The following is a 23,531-nucleotide window of genomic DNA, read 5'->3' as shown; positions in this document are numbered from 1 at the left end:
AAAAGTACTGTCCAGGAGTGGGACTAACTACTATCAAATTGGTATGGAGGTGCTAATATTCGACCGAGATGGACAAAGTTAAAATTCACAGAACACCAGGTTATAGTCCAACAGGTTTATTTGGAAGTTCAAGCTTTTGAAGGGCTGCTCTTCCAAAAAAAAACCTATTTGACTATAACCTGGTGTTGTGTGATTCTTAACTTTACGATCAAATTATCAGTGGCACTTGGAGTTAACTAAGAGCTGAATGTATGACAGTTGATCTGTATATGATCAGTGTTGACTGTAAGATATGCATTCCTTTTGCAATCACAGATTTTTAGACATCAGTACTTTGAATTATACTTGCGTTGGTTCACATATAAAGGTGGTGGATCAAGAGACAGTGCCTCTCATACTGCTTAGATTTGAAAACATTCTTTATAAACTGCTATATGTAGTAATATATTTTAATTATTTTGTGTAGAATTGCAGAACTCAATGCAGAAGATGAGAGTGAGATTAATTGGGATATCATGGCGGAAGGCTGGAGTAGTGTCCGATCTCCCCAGTGGCTGAGAAGTAAATGGTGGACCATCAAGCGGCAGGTCACGAACCATAAAGATTTAACATTTGCAGGTACAATATTTCCACAACTATAGCATTACTTTTGCCATGATTTTATCTACAGCAAATAAACCATTATCATCACCTTTGCATCATTATTGCACACTTTGTAAATTTAAATAGTTTCAGGATGTTATCTGTGAATAGTAACAAGAAGTTGTGTGACACAAACTGTAGTTGCTAAATGTAATATTTTGGTTGCTAGGTTCTTCTGATTTCTATCTAACTGCAATCGTATGTGATGAAACACAGATATCATATGATTAGCTGTTCAGTGATGTTACAGGTGAACATGTATTCTTATTTAGATCATTTATGTTGGAAAGTTTTATAGTTTTATTCAACAATGAAGATCAAGTGATGTATATATTATATAGTACATCTCTTGCTTTTCAGTCAGAAATAAGGAATACAGAAGTTATTCTCATTTTACCCTCAAATCTTAAAAACTGACAACATATCTGCACAATATCTATATTTTTGTTGCTCTGCTAAACACTTTTTTATTAAGTAGCTCATATATTTTAAATACCAGTCACCTTCATCAATTTGTACATACTTCTCTTGGTAATGACCACCTGAATTTGCAGCGTACATAATCTTATTTCAGTTGTCTAATGAAGTTATTACTTATCAGTCTTCCAGTTCTACCGATACGTTTTCTCTGTTTTCTGTGGCAGAATTGGTAGACAGTTTGAGACAATTGGTAGAGACCCTAAAGCAACCACACGTCCCAGTGCACCAATTACCCGAGTGTCAAACTGGAACAAGTTCACGCAATTCAAATTCATCCTCTGTTCAGCATCTGCGGGTTCGATTAGCTCAAATGGAGGAAAACAACAGTGTCCTCAACAATCCAGTAGCTGCTCTGCAGATTCCTGTGCAAATTACTCATGTTGGTATGTCTTGAAAATAATGTGGTTGTATAGAGGTGTTTCTTCAATTTATGGCCTTGCATTTCTAACAGTTTGTAGCAAAAATATTTTGTGTGTCGTATGAGCTGACAAGCGGCAAGTTTACACACCACACAAATGCCAGGCAATGATGATCTCCAACAAAAGACAATCTAACCATCACCCCTTGACATTCAGTTGTGTTACCATCACTGAATTCCCCCACTATCAATATCTTGGGTTACCTTTGATTAGAAACTCAGCTGGTCACAGTGGCTATAACAACAGGTCAGAGGATAGGAATATTGTGGTGAGTAACCCATCTCCTGACTCCCCAGAGCCTGTCCACTATCCACAAGGAAGATTCCCCACTTACCTGGATGGGTGCAGTTCCAACAACATTCAAGAAGCTTGACACCATCCAGGACAAAGCAACCTGCATGATTAGCACCACATCAACAACATCCATTCCCTCTATCACTGGTACTCCGTAGCAATGGTGTTTATATCCTAAAAGATGCACTGCAGAATTTCACCAAAAATTCTTAGACTGCACCTTCCAGATACACAACCACTTCTATCCAGAAGGACAGGGGCAGCAGATACATGGGAACACCACCCCCTGCAAGTTCCCGTCCGAGCACTCACCATCCTGACTTGGAAATATATCACCGTTCCTTCACTGTTGTTGGGTCAAAATCCTGAAATTCCCTCCCGATCAGCATTGTGGGTGAACGTATAGCACATGGACTGGAGCGGTTCAAGAAGGCAGCTCATCACCAACTTCTTAAGGGGCAACTAGGCGTGGGCAATAAATGCTGGGCCCAGCCAGAGATGCCCACATTCCACAAATAAATAAAAAAAGAATAAAATTATAAACTCATCAAAAACAGGAAAAATATGTAAATATTGAAACTTGAAATACTTGCAAGTCTATTAGTATCTAAAATTGGACTCCACGTGAAAATACTTTTTTCAAGGCATTCTGTTTCTTGAGTTCATATTTATACTTGATACTGTTTGTGAATAGTGATGAATATAATCTAATGGGCAGATGTGGAAAAAAGTCCTGTGTGTCCGCATATCAAGCATCTATTCTGTCAGTAATCTAATCTAATCCAATCCTATTTTCCAGCACTTGGCCCATAGCCTTGCATGCTACTGCATTTCAGAAGTTCATCTAAGTACACAGTCCAAAGATCTGCAGGTCAGGTGAATTGACCATGCTAAATTGCCCATAATGTTGGGTGCATTAATCAGAGGGAAATGGGTCTGGGTTGGTTACTCTTCAGAGGGTCGGTGTGGACTTGTTGGGCCAAAGGGCCAGCTGTAGAGAATCTAATCAAAAATGTTTTAATGGTTCCTGCCTTTACCATCTTTTAGGCAGTGAGTTCCAGACACTTGTCACCCTTAAGTCATGCCTTAAATCCCCTCTAAACTCCTGTTTCTTACTGTAAACCATTGCCCCTCAGTTATTGACCCCTCTACTAAGGGGAAAAGTTTCTTCCTCTGTGTGCCCCTCATAACTTCATATATCTCAATCAGGTCCCCACTTCGCCTTCCCTGCTCTAAGGAAAACAACATCAGCCTACCTAGTCTCTCTTCATAGCTGAAATGCTCCATCCTTGGCAACGTCCTGGTGAATTTCATCTGAACCCTCTCCATGAAGTCTCATCCTTCTAGTAGTGACCAGAATTGCACATGGTGCTGTAACTGCGGCCTAGCTATAATCATATACAGCTCTATCAACCTCTTTTGCTCGTGCATTTAATGCCTTGATTAATAAAAGCAATAATTCCATGAGTCTTTGGATTATGAAATCTGTAATTTGAATCACAGTTGCTGACTTGAATAGCCTGTTTTATTTAGTACGTATGCATGTTTTTCATATTAAGATCACTTCTTTATTATTTTGAGCAGCTAACCTGCGGTTGTCTGTGTGGGAAAGTCTAAAACCAAACACAAAGAAAATGTAATGTTTTAAACAGTGTACAACACTCTGTGCTCTCTGATTCTGTAATTAGAGTGCTGCATGACCACTGTAAATTGGACCATTATCTCTTATAGCACAAATTTGTATCACTGTTTATACTTATGTCTACATGAATGTTGAGTGATGATAGCACTGAGCTGAAAAATGTGTTGCTGGAAAGCACAGCAGGTCAGGCAGCATCCAAGGAGCAGGAGAATCGACGTTTCAGGCATAAGCCCTTCTTGCGGAACGTTTCAGAGAACACCTCTGGGACACCCACACCAACCAACCAACCCAACTGCCCCGTGGTTGAACACTTTAACTCCCCCTCCCACTCCGCCAAGGACATGCAGGTCCTTGGCCACCTCCATCGCCAGACCATGGCAACACGACGCCTGGAGGAAGAGCATCTCATCTTCCGCCTAGGAATCCTCCAACCACAAGGGATGAATGCAGATTTCTCCAGCTTCTTCATTTCCCCTCCCCCCACCTTATCTCAGTCCCAACCCTCGGACTCAGCACCGCCTTCTTGACCTGCAATCTTCTTCCCGACCTCTCCGCCCCCACCCCCTCTCCGGCCTATCACCCTCACCTTAACCTCCTTCTCTCCTCCTTGATGATAGCACTGAGGAGTGATGCATGTTCCAATTTTGTGCAGTTGTTGAACATTGACAAATTTTCTACATGATCCATTTCCTGACCACTTTGACCGAAGTTAATATGAAATTAGAGGCTATTTTGTAGTTTGCTGTTGTGCCCAAAGTTTCCAAATGTTTTTTAAATCTCTCAACTAATACAAGTCTGTCCTAATGGAACTTTTGGATTTTCTAAGTATTGTCGTATGTGTACACAAGAATGAAATATGTTTGCAATAGTTCACTTACATATTACTTTTTGTGCAGCATCTAATGATTCCTGCGGCAGCAGTACAGATTGTGAAACAATAACGCTAAATGCGGGGACTCTACAGAGATTCGAGTTCCTACCTGTAAGTAAAGAACATCAGGACCTACACCTGCGTGTCATGTCACAATGAAACCTATATTCTCCTAGAATCATTAACAGGCATCAAACTAATGGATATGAGATGGTTTTGACAGGAGACTTCCACCAAAAAATAAAGAAGTTCACAAGTTTAATGGCAAGTAACAATGACTGGATTAAAGTTGACTCTGGTTGATTAAATTTCAAACCAGGCAGGTTGATTTTATGGTTATAACCTGTTTTGTTGAGTTGAAACAATGCTGTGCATGTGTGACAAAAATAGAAATTGCTGGAAAAGTTCAGCAGGTCTGGCATCATCTGTGGAAAGAAATCAGAGTTAACGTTTCAGGTCAAGTGATCCTTCCTCAGAACAGAGGTCTGATGAAGGGTCACTTGACCAAAATGTCAACTCTGCTTTCCTCCACAAATACTGTCAGACCTGAGCTTTTCCAAGAATTTCTATTCTTGTCTCTGATATACAGCATCTACAATTCTTTTGGTTTTTATTGTGTGTATGTGATTTCTATCTGCAAACACTGGAGACCAGAATATTAATATGTAGTTTCTAATAAACACAAGTGTGTGAACATCTCTATGACAGTTACTTTTGGTCCAGTCTGTCTGAGATTACTCTGGAAGTATGTTGTATCTCACAGGTATGGGTAGCAGGTGAAGTTAGCTGTTCCATGCTGCTACTATGCAGCAGCAACAAGAGCAGTGTTCAATACCAGCGAGATACTGCCGTAAAGCCAAAAAGACATTCTGCTGATTTCACAAATAAGTGATATGGTAGATGAAGTTCACTGTGATGCCAGCTACATGTAGGCCAAATGACCCAAAGACTGGCAGATTGTATCAAACATCGGATTCCTCAGGCGTTGGAAACAAATGAGATACTGACTACACGACCAGCCCATACTTGCAAAAACGGCATCCAATATTAGAGATCATTTGCAAAATAATCCTGGGTGTGAAATATTTTGACAACTAATTTAGGATTGTCATTTGCACTTGCAATGTGGCACACTTATTGTAATGGAAGCTACAGAAATTACACATAGGAACCTGCTTTTTTTGGTCTGAAAGAACATGTATGCAGATTGTGGCCTCTTTTAACTCAACAAAATAAATTATGGCTATTTTTCCAGGCAGTGCTGTGATCAATGAGAGTAAACCTTCCTGATTTAAAATTTAAACACAACCCAACAGTTAACTTTCAATTATCATCAATGGGTGCATTCTCGATGGCAGTGTCTCTACCAATCAGAGTCAGTTTGTCGACCACTCAGTACTTTTCTCTCATACAGTATAAGTATTGATATTATTCCTTAAATTGGTATTGTGAATTGTCATGGTGAGTAAAAGATAAAAAGCTTCAATGAAACGTGTCTTTTACTCAGCAATATGTATTTTTAGAGAGTTGATTTGCTATTTTACGTGGAGCTCACCTTGCTGCTTTTTCTCTCCCTTTAGTCTTTCCGGTTACAGCCCACAGGCACACCAGGAACTTACCTGATCCAGACTAGCTCAAGTCAAGGTCTTCCTATAACACTGACAACAAGTCCAACAGTCACCCTCACCTCACCATCCTCTCCAGAACAGATTATTGTGCACACACTCTCAGTAAGTATGGATTTATGAATCTGTTCATATAGCTTTGAAATATTAATACGATAATGCAGTTTTCTAAAGTAATTAATGTAATGATCATCATGTAATCTTGACAGTGTTTGTAATTTACCACCGTCTTAGCATGAAATATTTCTATTTTGAACAAGGTACAGATCATTCTACTGTAATGCAAATTCACTGTAACGCAATTAATGAATTGTGGACAGTGTTTCTAAAGCGTAAACTTTTAAAACATGTGTTGGCTGTAACGCATTTACATCACCAACAGTTTTAAGCACTGTTTCTAAAGTGTAATTTTCCTATAACACAACAGTTGCACAAGAACCCAACCATCACGTCATAGAAGAACTACCTGTATCTTGATTATTTTTCTCTTTCAAGTTAACTTGGTATTGATGAAAAAGAGTACATTTTAGATTCCTGTCTGCACCTGGTGATAACACAAAATACCTCTAAGTCAAGTCAGGATTTGTAAGCTTGTGGTAAACAACTTCAACAGCACAGCTAAATCTTACTGCATTTTGTACCAAATACTTTTCTGCACCTTGGTTGTGAAATTAGTTAGAATTGAGATGTCATGAGTGCACCTGGATTCCATACCTCTGTCCCTGGCAAATAAATTAAATATGCCTGTGGTATATTCAGTGATGGTTGTGTTAAGACGGACCCGGAGGGTCCCGTCTTTGCGTGTTCTTTTGGAAGGAGAGACTCACACTGGCAACTATGATTAGACGCAGACAGCAGTTTATTCACAGAATCTTAACTGATACAACGAATCAACAGGCATGCATTCGTTGGAGAAGGCGTTCTCCCTTCCCGTTCAAACTTGACACAATTATACTTCGCGCTGCCTGGAGTCCTCGGTCAGTTCGCCTTCCCCATTGGTCCATTCATCTGCGCACGCTGGGAATCCGTCCTCCTATTGGCCGCATCGAAGTGCCTGTCCAGCTCCTGCTGTGTTTGACAATGGCTCAGCCATCCCCGGGAGCGGTTCCGATCCCGTATTCAATAGTTCATTGTTTCAAGGAATTACTATGCGTCTGACAGGCTAGCCATTTTCAATAGTTTTAGTTTAACTAAATTGTCAATTACACTTATCAACTTTAGACTTAAATAGAGCCATTCACACTCAATAGTTACAGGTTCCGATAGAGCAATTCACACTTGTCTAACAGTTACAGATTCCGATCGGTTTCTTTATTAATCCCGAGTTTCGATGGGGCAACTGATACTGGCTGGTATTTACAGGCTCCAAGATTTAATTAACATTATGCATATCCCTTACAAGCTCCAGCAGTCATGCAATCGCCTGCGGCAGCTCACCTGGCTGCTGTTAACCATTTCAGGGCTGGAAGTGTCACCCTCCCTAGCCCTACATTAAACACCCCAGTGAAATCTCCCCAACAGTTGTCAAGTATCATATAGATGGAGCTGTATAGGACATTGATTGGAGCGCAACTAGAATATTATATACAGTTATGTTTGCCACACTAAAAGGATGTGATTGCTCAGGCAACGGTGCAGCGGAGATTCACTGGAATGTTGCTTGGGCTGGAGCACTTCAGCTATGAAGAGAGACTATATAAAGTAGGATTATATTCATTGGAGAAAAGGCTGAGGGTAGGACCTGATTTGAGGTCTACAGAATTATAAAGGACATGAATTGAATCAATAAAATTAAACTTCTCCCTTTAGTAAATTGGTAAGTTTCTAGGGCTAAGAGGCCAAGACATGATTTAAGGCAAATTTTATTCTCCTAGAGCATGGTGGGACTGGAAATGCTTCCTGAAAAGGTGGTGGAGACAGGAACCATTGCAGCATTTAAGAAGTACTGTATTTAGGTGATCGCTTGAAGTGCTGCAGCATACAAGGCTATGGACCAAGGCTGAAAAATGGGATTTGAGTAGATAGGTGCTTGGTGACTGGCGTGGACATGATGGGCTGAAAGGCCTATTTCTGATTTAAAGTCCTACAGGCCCTGTGGCCCAAACTGGTCCATGTCGACCAAAATGTCCATCCATGCGAACCCCATTTCCCTGCACTTGGCCAATATCCTACAAAGGAGAAAGTGAGCCCTTCCTGATGAAGGGCTTTTGCCCAAAACGTCGATTTTCCTGCTCCTCGGATGCTGCCTGACCTGCTGTGCTTTTCCAGCACCACTCTATTCTTGACAATATCCTTCTAAACCCTTCCTATCCATGTATTTGTCCAAATACCTTTTAAATGTTGTTAATGTACCTGCCTCAACTATGCTGGCAGCTCATTCCATATGCATATCAGCCTCTGTGTAAAACAAAAAAAAAGTTGCCCCTCAGGTTCCCTTTTATTCTTTCCCCTCTAACCTTAAACTGATGCCCTCTAGTTCTCGATTCCCCAACCCTGGGGAAACAACTGAATGCATTCACTCTATCTATGCTTCTCATGATCTTATATACTTGTCACTGTGGATTGTCACCTTGTCGTGGTGGAGAAGCTTGTGGTCCTGAGATCTCTTGTGCAATGCCATCTGGAGCTATGCTTCTGATAGGGTCACCCATGATGGTAAGGTCAAGGGTGAGGACCCAGACAAAGAACAATCCAACCAAGCCTTCCACGATGGAATAAGAGGAGGAAGTTACGATAAACTCAACAGCTGTGAAGGCAGATAAAGGCTGCAACAAATCCATCAGGTCCAATCGTCATGGTCTCCATGCCAATGGAATCAGTTGGTTGATTTGTGAAATACCATGTACTTCTTGGAGTGCAACGTCAAGTGCACTAACAGGCATCTTCTCTCTGTGAGCTACTTCAAATCTTTCGGCGATCACGGAAGGGTGACGGGAGAGGGCAATGTGATGGCTGAAAGTTCCTAGTTAAGAACCAGCATGAAAGCAGTGAATACTTTAATTCAGTCACTCAGCTGTTGGACAGAAGCAGGAAGGTTGTTTAGAAGCGGTATTCACGTCTGAGCAGCCCTATTTAGAAACCATTCTGCTCACTCTGAACTGGAAGGGTCTAGAAAAGGTGCCCCAAAAATAGTCTGCTTCATCCAAAGCAGCCTGGAAAGCCACGTCCAGAGGGATCACCATTTTGCAGTTGAAAAACATAGAAAGGTGAAACTATGGAATTTTGAACCTGCAATATATGAACTCTGATGGATAACCCAAACCCAGACTGGCCAGAGGGAGAACTGCCGACGTTGCCCTGCAACTCCAAAAATTCAGCTTTGTCATCGTTGCTGTGACTGACACCCACAGAGCTGGAGAAGAACAGGTAGAGCAAGGTCAATACACCTTTTTCTGAAAAGGATTTGATCCTGGACAACCAAGGATCCATGGAGTATTTTTTGCCATCCGAAACAGCCTCCTTCAGAAGCTGACAGAGCAACCACTGGGAATCAGCGAATGTTTCATGACTCTGCGAATCCAGCTCGTCAAGAACCAACGTGCCACCATCCTAAGCGCCTTTGCTCCAACTCTGGATGCTAAAGACAAAGTAGCGGAGAACTTCTACACCCAACTTGGCGATGACCTTTCCTTCCCAACAATGACAAGATGGTTCTCTTGGGTGACTTCAGTGTCAGAGTTGGGAAAGATCATAGGCTCTGGACTAGAATAATAGGCAAGGAAGGAGTTGACAAGGTCAATGCCAATGGAATGCTTCTCCTCACCAAATGTGTTGAATACAATCTGGTGATTACAGATGCCCTATTTTGCCAGAAAAACACGCATAAAATCTCCTGGCGGCAAACACTTCAAACACCGGCATTTCATTGACTACATCATTGAACAATCTCGGGACCAACAAGATGTACTGATAACAAGAGCTGTTACTGGTGCTGACAAGAGCTGGGCACACCAGGGACTCATCTCGTCCATCATGAGAATGAAGATCTGGCCTAAAGGAAAACACCAAAATCGGAACACCATCAAGAAATTCAATGGTGACATCCTCCAAGACATCAGCCATGTACAGAAGTTCCAACAAAACCTTCAAGAACAACTGCCTCAACAAATCCCATCGTCCGTAGAAGAATGCTGGAATCAGTTAAAGAATGCTATCCTCACCCCCTGCAAAGAAACAGCTGGGTTTCAGATGAAAACCCATTAGAATTGGTTTGATGATAACAAACTACTGCAACAACTTATCGACAAAAAGAGAAAAGCTTTCATCACCTTACAAAATGACCCCAATCAGTTACCAAAAGGAAACGCTATCAGGAATGTAAGGCTGCAGTCCAGAAAAGCACCCAAAACCTGAAAAACCAACGGTGGAGGAAGAAAGTTCAGGAAATCTAACAACTAGCAGACGCCAATGACACATGAAGCTGCTTCAACGCAATGAAAGCTATTTTTGGCCCATTCATTCACAGTCAAGCCCCCTTCCAGCCATCGAGAGAGCACTTTGAAGGTCTTCTAAATCACTCTGTCCCATTTGACAGGAATGTGATCAACAACGTTCCAAAACAGCCCATTGACGACTCCCTAAGCAAAATACCAGCACTTGAAGAAGTCAAGGAAGCCATCAAAACCTTGAAAAAGAACAAGGCTGCTGGACATGATGGAATATCAGCTGAAGTCTACAAAATTTGAGGTAACCAGCTTCATTATCAAATGCATCAACTTCTCATCAAGATCTGGCTAAATGAAGATGTACCAGCAGGCTTTAGAGATTCAGCAATCATTACCATCTACAAAAGGAAAGGCGATCGATCTGAATGGGGAAATTACCATGGAATTTCCCTGTAGCAACAGCAGGAAAGATCCTCACCCGCATCATGAGCAAGCCTTTAGCCGAAAAGGCTTCTGGATTAGATCATCACGTGGAACAATTGACATGATCTTCACAATGCGACAACTACAAGAAAAATGTCATGAACAACTTCAACCTTTGTATGTGGTATTCATTGACCTCACCAAAGCCTTTGACTCGGTATCAAGAGCGCTCCTATGGGATGTCCTGTCTACCTATGTACTTTTCGAATCCTGAGACTCCTCCACAATGGCATGCTTGTCAGTTATGGTCAGCAACAGTAACAGTGAGCCTTTTCAAGTCTGATCAGGAGTAAAACAGGGATGCGTGATTGCCCCAACTTTATTCACCATCTTTACTGCGACAAACATCCACATCACCAAGGACAACCTACCCCCAGGAATCGAAATTGTCTACAGAACAGATCACAGACTTTTCAATCTTGCCTGTCTCAAGTCCAAAAGCAAGACATCTATGCGTTCGCTCATCAAGTTCCAATATGCAAATGACAACAGTGTTGCAGCTCTCTCAGAAAAACAACAGATCTGACTGCCTTCAGCCGCGCATACACGAAACTTGGACTTACCGTCAATTCCAAGAAGACTCAAATCATCTATCAACTGTCACCGACCGAGACAAATCGGGTAGAACCATCAATTCAACTCGGCAAGACAACACTGGAAAACGTGGACCATTTTCCATATCTTGGAAGTCACCTCTCCTCCAATGTCAACCTTAATGACGAGATCCACCATCATCTAAAGTGTGCTGGAACAGCTTTTGGACATCTCCAAACAAGAGCCTTTCATGATCATGACATTCGGACAGATACCAAAATGTTAGTGTACAAAAGCAGTGGTGATCCCAGCGCTCCTGCATACATCAGAAACTTGGACAACAGACCGACAACATCTGAAGGTGCTTGAAAAGTTCCATCAACGCTGCCTTCGAAACTTCTCGAATATCGGGTGGGAATGTAGAAGAACCAACGACAGTGTGCTGAATGAAGCAAAAACAACAAACGTTGAAGCCTACGTCAACAAGAACCAACTAAGATAGAATGGTCATGTTGTTTGGATGAAAGACTAATGTCTGCCAAAACAATTCTTCTACTCCGAGCTTAAAGAAGGCAAACGCAAAAGAGGTGGACAACAGAAGAGATTCTAAGACATTTTAAAAGTCAACATGAAGAAATGTAACATCGACATCAGCAATTAGGAAACCAATCCCAAGTACAGGAAACACTGGCAAACCATCATCCGAGAAGGAACAGCAACTTTCAAAGCCAACAGATGTGCAGAACTAGAAGAAAAGAGAAGACAATGGAAACCGAGGCAGCAACACCCAAAGACCAATCTGCCATCTGAAACTAGTTGTCCTGAATCCGGAAGAACGTTCAAAGCCAAGATTGGTCTCATAAGCCACCTGAGAGTCCATAAATAGATCAGCGGAACCAAGACCATCATCCTTGACCTCAAGGGATAGCCACAAAGACATTTCTATAAGATCCACCCTCAGTCACCTACGTTCCAAAGAAAAAAGTCCGAGCTTGTCCAACCTCTTAAGTCCTGGCAATATCCTTGTAAATTTCTTCTGCACTCTTTCCAGTTTAATAAAATCCTTCCTATAGCAAAGTGACAAAAATTGAACACACTACTCGCAAGTGCAGCCTCACCAATGTCCGATACAACTGCAACATAACTTCCCAACTTCTATACTTAGTGCCTTGACTAATGAAGGCCGGTGTGCCAAAAGCCGCCTTCATTGCCCTGTCTACCTGTGACTCCACTTTCAGACAACAATGTGACTCAACTCCAAAGTCCGTTAAGGCCCTACCATTCACCATGAAAAAGGGACTTCAGTGAACCAGATGGGCTTTTCCCAACAATCAACAAAGGATTCATGGTCACGATTAGACTCTTAATTCCAGACATTCATTGAATTCAAATTCCACCATATGTCGTGGCAGGATTGGAACCTGGGTTCCCAGAACATTACCTGGCTCTCTGGATTAACAGTCCAATGATAATACCACTCGGCCATTGCCTCTCCAGCAAATTCTTCCAACTCTGAAATTCTTGGCAAATAACAGCCTTGGAATAATAATATTTTATTGCTTCCCTTAAGTAATATTCCAGTAACTAGGAACCCCTGTAGTGTTAAATGCATTACTGACCAGACCAGAAGTTATAGGAGCAGAAGTATGTCATTCGGCCCTTCAGGTCTACTCTCTCATTCAGTAAGACTCCTTTCCTGCCATTAACCCATACCCCTTGATTCCCTTACTGATTAAAATTCTGTCAGTCTCAACTTTGAATATGCTACTACAACCTTCTGTGGTGAGGAATTCTAAAGATTCACGACTCTCTGAAAGAAGGAATTGCTCCTCATGTCTGTCTTGAATGTGAAATCCCTTGCCTTGCTGAAATTATACTCTGATTCTGGAATTTTGCACAAGGGCAGATAATCTTTCTGCATCTACCCTGTCTTGCCCATCTCTCATTTACAACACAGAAGTAAACCCCTCTGCTAATTGAACCAAACACCCAGAAAAGCTCACCTCGTTTTGTAATCTGTTAAAGTATGAATGACAGAGAATTCCCAACTTCCACTATTTAAAGGAAAAATATCAATTTGTTCTTTAATTCTAAAAGTGAACATTAAACAACTATTTACAACTCTAAACCACCTACCTCTTCAATGCTTGTTATCTACCTCTCACTTGATAACAATATACTGATCCAATAAAAGTTTCAATTAAAATTACATCAACTTAAATTTCAAAACCAGGCAGCGGCGGTTGTCTCCCCTTCCTCCGGCTGTACATATCCCTGGGTCACCTTCAGTCTTTTGCTGCAAAGATGTTTCATATGAAAAAGGTACCTTTGATAGAGAGTGTTTGGCTACTCTCTCTGGCTAACTCTCAAAATACCTGTTTTTATAAATCTCAAACATCAAACCATCTCATCGGTTTGATGTTGTCAAAACAGTAAAATTCCGATTCAATTGAGTTTTAGTATCCTGGGGCATAACTTAAACTGGTTATATTTGAGTTGTTGGAATGGAGCAGCACAGTGGCTCAGCGGTTCCAGGTTCAATTCCCGCCTCGGGAGACATTCTGTGTAGAGTTTGCACGTTCTCCCCGTGCCTGTGTGGGTTTCCGCCAGGTGCTCTGGTTTTCCCTCGCAGTCCAAAGATGTGCAGGTTCGGAGAATTGCCCGTGCTAAATCGTCAATAGTGTTCAGGGATGTATAGGTTAGATGCATGAGTCAGGGGTAAATATTGGGAAATGGGTCTGAATGGGGTACTCTTCGGAGAGTTGGTGTGGACTTGTTGGGCCTAATGGCCTAATCCATACAGTAGGGATTCTTGTTGTGAAAACATAGGAACCAAAAGTCAGGTGTTTATTTCACTGCCAAATGCTACATATTTTCATTTTTCCAGTACACTCTGAGACTGGTAGTCACATGACGTGTCTACAAGCTCTGCAAAACAGAGAATTAAGGAGAATCCAAAGGGTTTTTATAAATACATTAAGGCAAAAGGGTAACTAGGGAGAGAATAGGGCCACTCAAAGATCAGCAAGGCGACCTTTGTGTGGAGTTGCAGAAAATGGGGGAGATACTAAACGAGTATTTTGCATCAGTATTTACTGTGGAAAAGGATATGGAAGATATAGAAAATAGCAAAATAGATGGTGACACCCTGCAAAATATCCATATTATAGAGGAGGAAGTGCTGGATGTCTTGAAACGTGTAAAGGTGGATAAATTCCCAGGACCTGATCAGGTGTACCCTAGAACTCTGTGGGAAGCTAGAGAAGTGATTGCTGGGCCTCTTGCTGAGATATTTGTATCATCAATAGTCGCAGATGAGGTGCCGGAAGACTGGAGTTTAGCTAACGTGGTGCCACTGTGTAAGAGGTGTGGTAAGGACAAGCCAGAGAACTATAGACCAGTGAGCCTGACGTCGGTGGTGGGCAAATTGTTGGAGGGAATCCTGAGGAAGAGGATCGACATGTATTTGGAAAGGCAGGGACTGATTAGGAATAGTCAACATGGCTTTGTGTGTGGAAAATCATGTCTCACAAACTTGATTGAGTTTTTTGAAGAAGTAACAAATAGGATTGATGAGGGCAGAGCGGTAGATGTGATCTATATGGACTTCAGTAAAGCGTTCGACAAGGTTCCCCATGGGAGACTGGTTCGCAAGGTTAGATCTCACAGAATACAAAGAGGACTTGCCATTTGGATACAGAATTGGCTCAAAGATAGAAGACAGAGGGTGGTGATGGAGGGTTGTTTTTCAGACTGGAGGCCTGTGACCAGTGGAGTGCTACAAGGATCGGTGCTGGGTCCTCTACTTTTTGTCATTTACATAAATGATTTGGATGCGAGCATAAGAGGTACAGTTAGTAAGTTTGCAGGTGACACCAAAATTGGAGGTGGACAGCGAAGAGGGTTACCTCAGACTACAACAGGATCTTGATCAGATCAACCAATGGTCAGGAAATGGCAGCTGGAGTTTAATTCAGATAAATGCGAGGTGCTGTGTTTTGGGAAAGCGAATCTTAGCAGGACTTATACACTTAATGGTAAGGTTCTAGGGAGTGTTGCTGAACTAAGAGACCTTGGAGTGCAGGTTCATAGCTCCTTGAAAGTAGAGTCGCAGGTAGATAGGATAGTGAAGAAGGCATTTGGTATGCTTTCCTTTATTGGTCAGAGTATTGGGTACAGGAGTTGGGAGGTAATGTTGCGGCTGTACAGGACATTGGTTAGGCCACTGTTGGAATATTCCGTGCAGTTTTTGGTCTCCTTCCTATCGGAAAGATGTTGTGAAATTTGAAAGGGTTCAGAAAAGATTTACAAGGATGTTGCCCGGGTTGGAGGATTTGAACTACAGGGAAAGGCTGAACAGGCTGGGGCTGTTTTCCCTGGAGCATCGGAGTCTGAGGGGTGACCTTTATAGAGATTTATAAAATCATGAGGAACATAGATAGGGTGAATAGGCAAAGTCGTTTTCCTGGGGTCGGGGAGTCCAGAACTAGAGGGCATAGGTTTAGGGTGAGAGGGGAAAGATAGAAAAGAGACCTACAGGGAAAGTTTTTCACACAGAGGGTGGTACGTGTGTATGGAATGAGCTGCCAGAGGAAATGGTGGAGGCTGGTACAATTACAACATTTAAGAGGCATCTGGATGGGTATATGAATAGGAAGGGTTTGGAGGGATATGGGCCATGTGCTGGCAGGTGGGACTAGCTTGGGTTGGGATATCTGGTTGGCATGGACGGGTTGGACTGGAGGTTCTGTTTCCATGCTGTACATCTCTATGACTCTATGACTTTCTTAAAGGTACAGTACACGCCTTCAACTTTATAACAGGTCTCTCTTATTCTTTTTAAACTGCACTGAGTATATGCCCACCTATTCAACCCCTCAGGAGAAAATTCCTCAGAATCACCTTAGTGGACTTTCTCTAAACTTCGTCTAAAACCAATATATTTTTCCTTTGCTAAGGAGACAAAAACTGTTCACAGGATGCCAGCTACAGTCCAACTAGTGCCATGTATAGTTTTAAAGACCTTCCAATTTTTACTCTGTGACTCTGTAAAAGCTTACAGCAAATTGTAAGCACTTTTATATTTTACTTTCATAAAAATATTATTGGAAAAAATATTTTGTTGACCCAAACAACTCTGACATCTCTTTGCAGCCTGAGGCTCTTCTTCCCGGTACTAACGAAAACGTCAGTGTACAAATGACGCAGCCGAGTGTCATCATCCATGCCGTTGCCACTGATGACATCACTTCTTCGATAACCCAAGCTGAATTGACTGTTGACTCCACAATTGACAACACAGATTTGACAGAGAATCAGATTAATTCCACCTCACTTGAAACTGATGCCTACAGTGAGATTGATGAGGCAAAGTTAACTGAAGACCAAAGCACAGTTCAGACAGACCTTACTGAAACGGAAATTTCCCAATCAAACCTAAACTCTGATAATAGTGAAGATGTGATGGGTTCAGATGTAAATATTAATGAGTCAGATCTCAGACAGGACGTTGAAGTGCAATCTGATCTAAGTGGTACTTATGTAACTGAGGTAAGAGCTGTAAAATTCACATCACTAAATTAAGCACAGATTGAAGATGTAAAATATTATTGTGTATTTGTAGATCTTTCAAAAGAATAATCATAGAAAATGCTATATGACACAAAAGAGGATGAATTTCAGTAATCAACATTAATATTCATATGTTGTATTATCACGTAAAATATTTTCACATTTAAGCACCCTCAGGGTGTAATTTGTATGATTCTCAGGAACTGTTTCTATTCAATAGGCTCTAGGTTCTCCCACTATTGAATCGGGCATTGACGAAGAAACAACACTTATTGTTTCATCGGATCATGGGTTTATTCAAGCAACAGATGATATTGACAATGACTTGGTTTTGCCATTAACAACACTGACTGGTAAGGGATTTATTTTTTGTACGGGTAAATGCAAATCCACTTCTTTAAATATGTATCTGCAATTATTAAAACCACAAAGAAACAAATTCAATAAAAACGTGTTTGTATTTCTGAGAAAACAGTGACTTTAAAATGCTGTGTTTTTTTCAAAATAGTTTCATTCATTTATAACCAAAGCAGCCAGGGATCACTTCTCAGGCGGCTGCTTTTCTTGGCGTTTATTGATGATTTAGACTTGATGTGTGGTAATTTATGCATAACAGTCACCCACATTAAAAGGTTGTATGCACAGTCATCTTTCACCCCCTCAAAAGGAAATTTGGGACCTGGAATATCAGGACCCTCATGGAAAGCCCAGCCTACATTCCTTCTAATATTTCCTGCTGCTGCATGGACTTCTGGAACCGGATATCAGCGTGTCTGCAAGCTAATCGGTGTAGCTTAGAGAGAACATTGGCCCCAACAGTGACAGGCCTGAACATCCTCTGCTATCATAGCCCGTGATATTGATATCTGTTCCCTGAGTGAAACCTGGCAAGCAGGCAGGAGAACTCAGTTCAAAGAACAAGGTGTCATAAGGATATCAAAGGAAGAACGAATATGCAGTGGAAATGGATTTGTCATAAAACAAGCTTTGAGCGTCTCACTGAGTTCCTTTGTAGAATAATGAACCTCTCAAAACCATTCCACTCACCTACCAGTCGTTAGTGTATGTGCCCCAAAGTGGAGTTCGGCTCCAAACTTGATCAGTTGTTCTCCTGTGTCCCAAAGGGAGACAAATTGATTCTCCTTGGTGGTTTCAAAGCCAGAGTTGGGAGGGACACAAACCTCTCAAAAGATAAGATTGGCAAGAAAGGCATAGGGAAGTGAAATACCCATACCATTCTCCTCACAAAGATGAGAACAGAGCCTAGTCTTAACAATTGCCCTATTTTATCAGAGAAATTACATGAGCCCATGCAAATACCCTCATCCAGACAGGGGCACCGACTTGAATACATCATTGTTTGACTGAGAGGCTTGAAAGATGATGGACCACCAGGGCCAGGACAAGAGCCTCCGATTGCTGGACCAATCATTGTCTTAGCTGCTCTAACATCTACATCAGAAGTACTGTTACAGGAAATTCAATGTTAATAGACTCATTGACTTTGTTAAGAAAGATCTACTCAGGTAGTGCCTCGGCTAACTTGGTATTGCTTAAGGAAACCTCAAAGACCTCAAAAGCTCGTCTGCCCTTAAATCCATTATAAACATAATTTATGAGGAGACTTTTCAGTTTCTCGACCGGATAAATCAAGAATGGTTTGATCAGAATGACCAGAAGATCCCGGAGCTACTAAATCACAATCTAAACAGGAAATGCTACCTCAACATCAATGAAAGAAAGCAAGTCTACAAATAAAAGGCGGCCAGGGTCCAACAAAAAAGTGATCTAAAGAACAGAGGGTGGGCAGAAAGGATGCTAGATATCCAGCAACTCACTAACAGTCATGACATGCGTGGATTCTTCAGCACATTTAGGGGCCATCAAATCTGCATTGCCGTTTGAACATGACTGACATGTTTCTCAACCCCATTCTCCTGCCTTCTCCCCAGAACCCTTGATCCCCTTACTAATCACAAGCCTATCTACCTACCTCTGTCTTAAATACACTCAAAGACCTGGCTTCAATAGCCCTCTGCAGCAATGAGTTCCACAGATTCACCACCCTCTGGCTGAAGAGATTTCTCCTCATCTCAGTTCTAAAGGGTCAACCCTTCATTCTGACGCTGTGGCCTTGGGTCCTCATCTCTGTGGAAACATCTCCACATCTGATCTCTCCAGTCCTCTCAATATTCTGTAAGTTTTAATGAAATCCCCTCATCCTTCTAAACTCCATCGATTATAGGTTCTGAATCCTCAACTGCTCTTCGTTCCTGCGATCATTTTTGTAAACTTCTTTTGGACCCTTTCCAAGACACCTTACTTGCCACCATGTTGAAGAAAGGAGAAAAGACTAATTGTGGAGACTGGGCGAGGGGGGCTCCCTGCTGTCTACCACAGGGCAGGTTGTTGCATAATCCCCTTGGTTGCCTTTACAGCTGCTCCTGCAGTTGCAGTGCAATTTCATCCATAAAAAGACATGGTGGAAATGATCTTCACAGCAAGACAAGTCCAAAAACAAATGCAGGGAACAACAGTAGCTTTTTATATGTGGCCGCCTTCAAAGGCTTTCAGTTCTCTAAAACTAGGGGGATTTGGAGCATCGTCCTGAAAATTAGCTCCCCACAGAAATGCTTCACAATGCTCAACCTGCGATGCAGAATAATGCCAACACATGGGCCCAATTCCAGCACCAGTTGAGGTTTCAATGAAGGACACTTCTTCTCAATTTCTCCCCTCACTTGATCCACAGGTTAAACCACCACCAGTTATCTCTCGCTATTGGGAGAGCAGCTATAGGACTAAGGCAACACCCGGTACCTTTATTCCTCATAGGCCAGCATCTCAAGCATCAAGGCTGTGGTTACTGTAAGGTGCACTGTGATAGCTACATCATCCACAAGCCTGATGCAAGACCCTTAAAACAAGCTGTCAACTCCATCACAGCAAGCAGTTACTAGGAGGGCAGAGAAAACACAAGAATGTCCTCAAGGCTGCATTGAAAAAATATAATCTCTGCCGCAACATGTGGGAATCTCTTGCCACAAACCAAATAAAACTGGAGATGGAGCATCCATAAAAGTGCTAGCTACCTTGACCATCTTCAACAGGACAAGGTGGAGACTAAATACAAATAACAGAAGGACCATGGGAAAACCTGAGGATCCCACTCACTCATCTCACCAGTGACTGTGTGCAGATCCAGCATTAGACTGTTTGGTTACCTCTTCCATGGTGGAAGGGAGTCATCTTTGGAAGGCCAGGTTGGTGGAAAGGACAAATACTTGCAGAAAAAAATTAAGGCAGAGAAGTTTGAAGAATGAGGAGATAAAAGACTAATTTATATACTGTAGTGCTTTTCAGAACTTCCAAGTCCAAAATCACTTTATGGCTAATGAATGCAGGAAATATAGCACATATTTTGCAATCAAAACACTAATGATCATAAGCAGATTATTCTGGTGATATTGACTGAGGCCTCACTTTATCATTTTATCCAACAAACATCACCAATGTGGTATTCCGTCAGTAACTGCGCTGGAGAGTTAGCCTTGATTTTGTGCTCAAGTTTGGAGGGGGACTTGAACCCTGAGCCTTGTGGCTTCAAGACAACAAAGCCACAGCTGATCCACAAGAGGAGGCATATGATAAACAGTTCAATTCTGAAAGGGTACAGAAACCGATATTTAAAGGTACATGTGAACAACCTGAGAAATGAATGAAAAGGCATATACGATTATAGAAAGTACAAAAGCAAGAGGGGATTTTTTTCAAAAAGTGAAAGAATGTGGACACTGGAAATCAAACACATATTGCAGGAAAATCTCAGCAGGTCTAGCAGCATCTGTGGAGAGAAGCAGAATTGATGTTTCAGCTTCAGTGACCCTTTTTCGTAACTGATGCTACCTAGGAAAGAAATTGCTTTTCTTATGCAGAAGATAGGGTGGGAAATAAAGTAAATAATAGGTAGAGATAGAGCCCAAAGAGTGTGAAGAACAATTAAACAGACAAAGGAGTGGATAACAGTCAGCTGAGAGAGATTTATCCCTATTGAACTACTCACCATTTCAAGACTGAACTAAAGCAGCTCAGCTCAGCTAGGGAGCTGACCATATTAATGATATAGAAGATGGTATTAGTAATAACATTAGCGATGAGGATGTTAGGAGATTACAGGGTGACCTGGACAGGTTAGGTGATTGGTCAGATGCATAGAGATTCTTACATGTTGCGGCAGAGATTATATTTTTTCAATGCAGTCTTGAGGACATTCTTGTGTTTTCTCTGCCCGAGATGAGACTTCAGGCCAAAGTGGTCATGTTTTAGAAGTGACCTGTATAATGAAAGGGGACAATAGACAATAGGTGCAGGAGTAGGCCATTCTGCCCTTCGGGCCTGCACCACCATTCAATATGATCATATGGGGACTAAGTGGCTAAGAATGGGTTGTGTATAAAAGCAAATTTCTGCAGATGCTGGAATCTGAAACCAAAAAGAAAATGCTGGAAAATCTCAACAGGTCTGGCAGCATCTGTAAGGAGTGAAAAAGAGCTGACGTTTCGAGTCTAACTGACCCTTTGTCAAAGCTAAAAAAAAAAATGGGAGAAATAGGGAGGTATTTATTTGAGGCTGAGAGAAGGGGAGTCCTGGCTCCAGAAGCAAAGGTAGCAATAAAGAGGTGATAATGACAGTGCATAGAGAGATTATAGGAAGATTATGATCTGGGAATGACCAAGGCTGAAGCCAGTGCTATGTGACAAAATATGTGGGGGATGGGTGAAGCAGTGGCAAAATGGAAAACAGAGGAGAAGGGTAGCAAAGGGGGAAGAGGAGAGGAAAAAGGTGATGAGAGTGGGGAGCGAGAGAGAGAGACAATCAAGAAATAAGAGGTACAGAACAGGCTGCCGGTCTCAACATTGAATTCTAGGAGAAAGTGAGGACTGCAGATGCTGGAGATCAGAGCTGAAAATGTGTTGCTGGAAAAGCGCAGCAGGTCAGGCAGCATCCGAGGAGCAGGGGAAATCGACATTTCAGGCTAAAGCTCTTGGTCAGAAATCAGGTTTATGCCCAAAATGCCGATTTTCCTGCTCCGCTGATGCCTGACCTGCTGTGCTTTTCTAGCACCCCACTCTGATCTCCAGCATCTGCAGTCCTCACTTTCTCCCATGTGATACTGGGGGTTGGGGTAATGACATGGGAGAAGGTAGGTCAAGCCCTATAATTGTTGAACTCTATACAGAGTCCAGAAGGTTCTAAAATTCCCAAGCAGAAAATGAGAGGCTGAGCTTCGCTAGAATACTGCAGCAAGCCTGAGCCTGCAGTGTTGACCAGGGAACAAGGTGGTGTGTTGAAGCGGCAAGGCAATTGGAAGCTCAAGATCTGAGACAGAAACAAAGGAATTATGTTGAATCTTTATAGATCACTGGGCTGACCTAGATAGAGTATTTGTCTAGTTCTGAACATTACACAGAGGAAGTTTGTAAATATTAGAAAGGTCACAAAAATAGATTGGAGGAAAGGTTTCAGGGATGAGGGATTCAAGTTCAATAATTGATTAGGGAGCTGGAACTGTTACCTACCAGAGGATCAGAAATGGAAATTGCTGGATAAGCTGACCAGGTCTGGCAGCATCTGTGGAGAGAAATTGAGGGACCTTTCCTCAGAACTGCCCTAGGACGTTTGATTGAATGTTCAAAATACAAGAGGTTGGACCTTTGTAAATTAAAAAAAATAGGTTGCGTTGGCTGATGGATTAAAAACCAGGGAAGACAGATTTAAAAAGTGATTGGTCAAAGAACCAAAAGGTAACATGAGGAACAAGAATTTTTTAAATATCAAGTGATTTAGGTTCTGGGATGCACTGCCTCTAGACAAGGGAGGCAGATTCAAGGAAATTGGATGATCACCCAAATGGAAAATATTTCCATACCTGCAGAAAAAGGGCAAGGAGCAGAACTAGCGGAGGTGCTTTTAGGGAACCAGTATGAGCTGTAAACATTCTTTGTTACGTTAACATGATATGCTTATGCTTGTGAACATGCAGCCATTTTTTACTATTGGTACTGAGTAAGTGAAAGATGTCAGTGCTGGAGAATGGACACCTCCATTTTGTGCACCCAATGTCAGCATCATATACAAGCCCAGCTTGGTAATACAGGGTAAACTTCAACAATAGGCTGTGTGTGTGTGTGTGTGTGTGTGTGTCACTGGCAAGGTCAACCTTTGTCTTCCCTAATTGCCTTTAGTGATTGTGAACCACCTTGAATTACCGCTGAATATCTGAAGGTACTCCTGCAGTGTTCTTGGAGATTAGAGAGAACTGAATTTTGACAGACAATGAAAGAATGGTAATATTTCTGAATCAAGATATGAGACTTGGGAGAGAATCTTGCAGGTGATGTTCCCATGTGCCAAACACCCTTTACTGTCTCAGAGGTAGAGGCTACAAGGTGGGAGATGCTGCAGTACGTCTTTACAAATGTTAAGCACTACAGCTACATTTGGTCAGATGAATGTTTTCAGACCCTATTCTATCACTCCTGACTCATACCTTGTACACTGTAGTTAGTCTCAAAGTTTTGGAGT

The 23,531-nt window shown here is 41.9% G+C and overlaps 1 protein-coding gene across 4 annotated transcripts in view; it reads left to right on the top strand.

Moving 5' to 3' along the window:
- The window catches only part of dmtf1 (cyclin D binding myb-like transcription factor 1), a 55,202-nt gene that overhangs the window by 29,460 nt on the left and 2,211 nt on the right, over nucleotides 1-23,531 (top strand). For all 4 annotated transcript variants that reach the window (XR_006315134.1, XM_043714194.1, XM_043714196.1 and 1 more), the window contains 6 exons: nucleotides 467-618; nucleotides 1,287-1,505; nucleotides 4,374-4,459; nucleotides 5,929-6,078; nucleotides 16,530-16,925; nucleotides 17,167-17,299. Coding sequence is in view for 3 of the 4 variants with exons in the window: in XM_043714194.1 (XP_043570129.1) it covers nucleotides 467-618; nucleotides 1,287-1,505; nucleotides 4,374-4,459; nucleotides 5,929-6,078; nucleotides 16,530-16,925; nucleotides 17,167-17,299 (1,136 nt within the window). In the remaining variant the exon portion in view is untranslated. The remainder of the gene's footprint in view (nucleotides 1-466; nucleotides 619-1,286; nucleotides 1,506-4,373; nucleotides 4,460-5,928; nucleotides 6,079-16,529; nucleotides 16,926-17,166; nucleotides 17,300-23,531) is intronic.

Source organism: Chiloscyllium plagiosum, chromosome 23, assembly GCF_004010195.1.
Source record: "Chiloscyllium plagiosum isolate BGI_BamShark_2017 chromosome 23, ASM401019v2, whole genome shotgun sequence".
Classification (NCBI taxonomy): Eukaryota; Metazoa; Chordata; class Chondrichthyes; order Orectolobiformes; family Hemiscylliidae; genus Chiloscyllium; species Chiloscyllium plagiosum.
The sequence above is the reverse complement of the archived record's forward strand: the minus strand, read 5'-3'. Positions and strand labels throughout refer to the sequence as shown.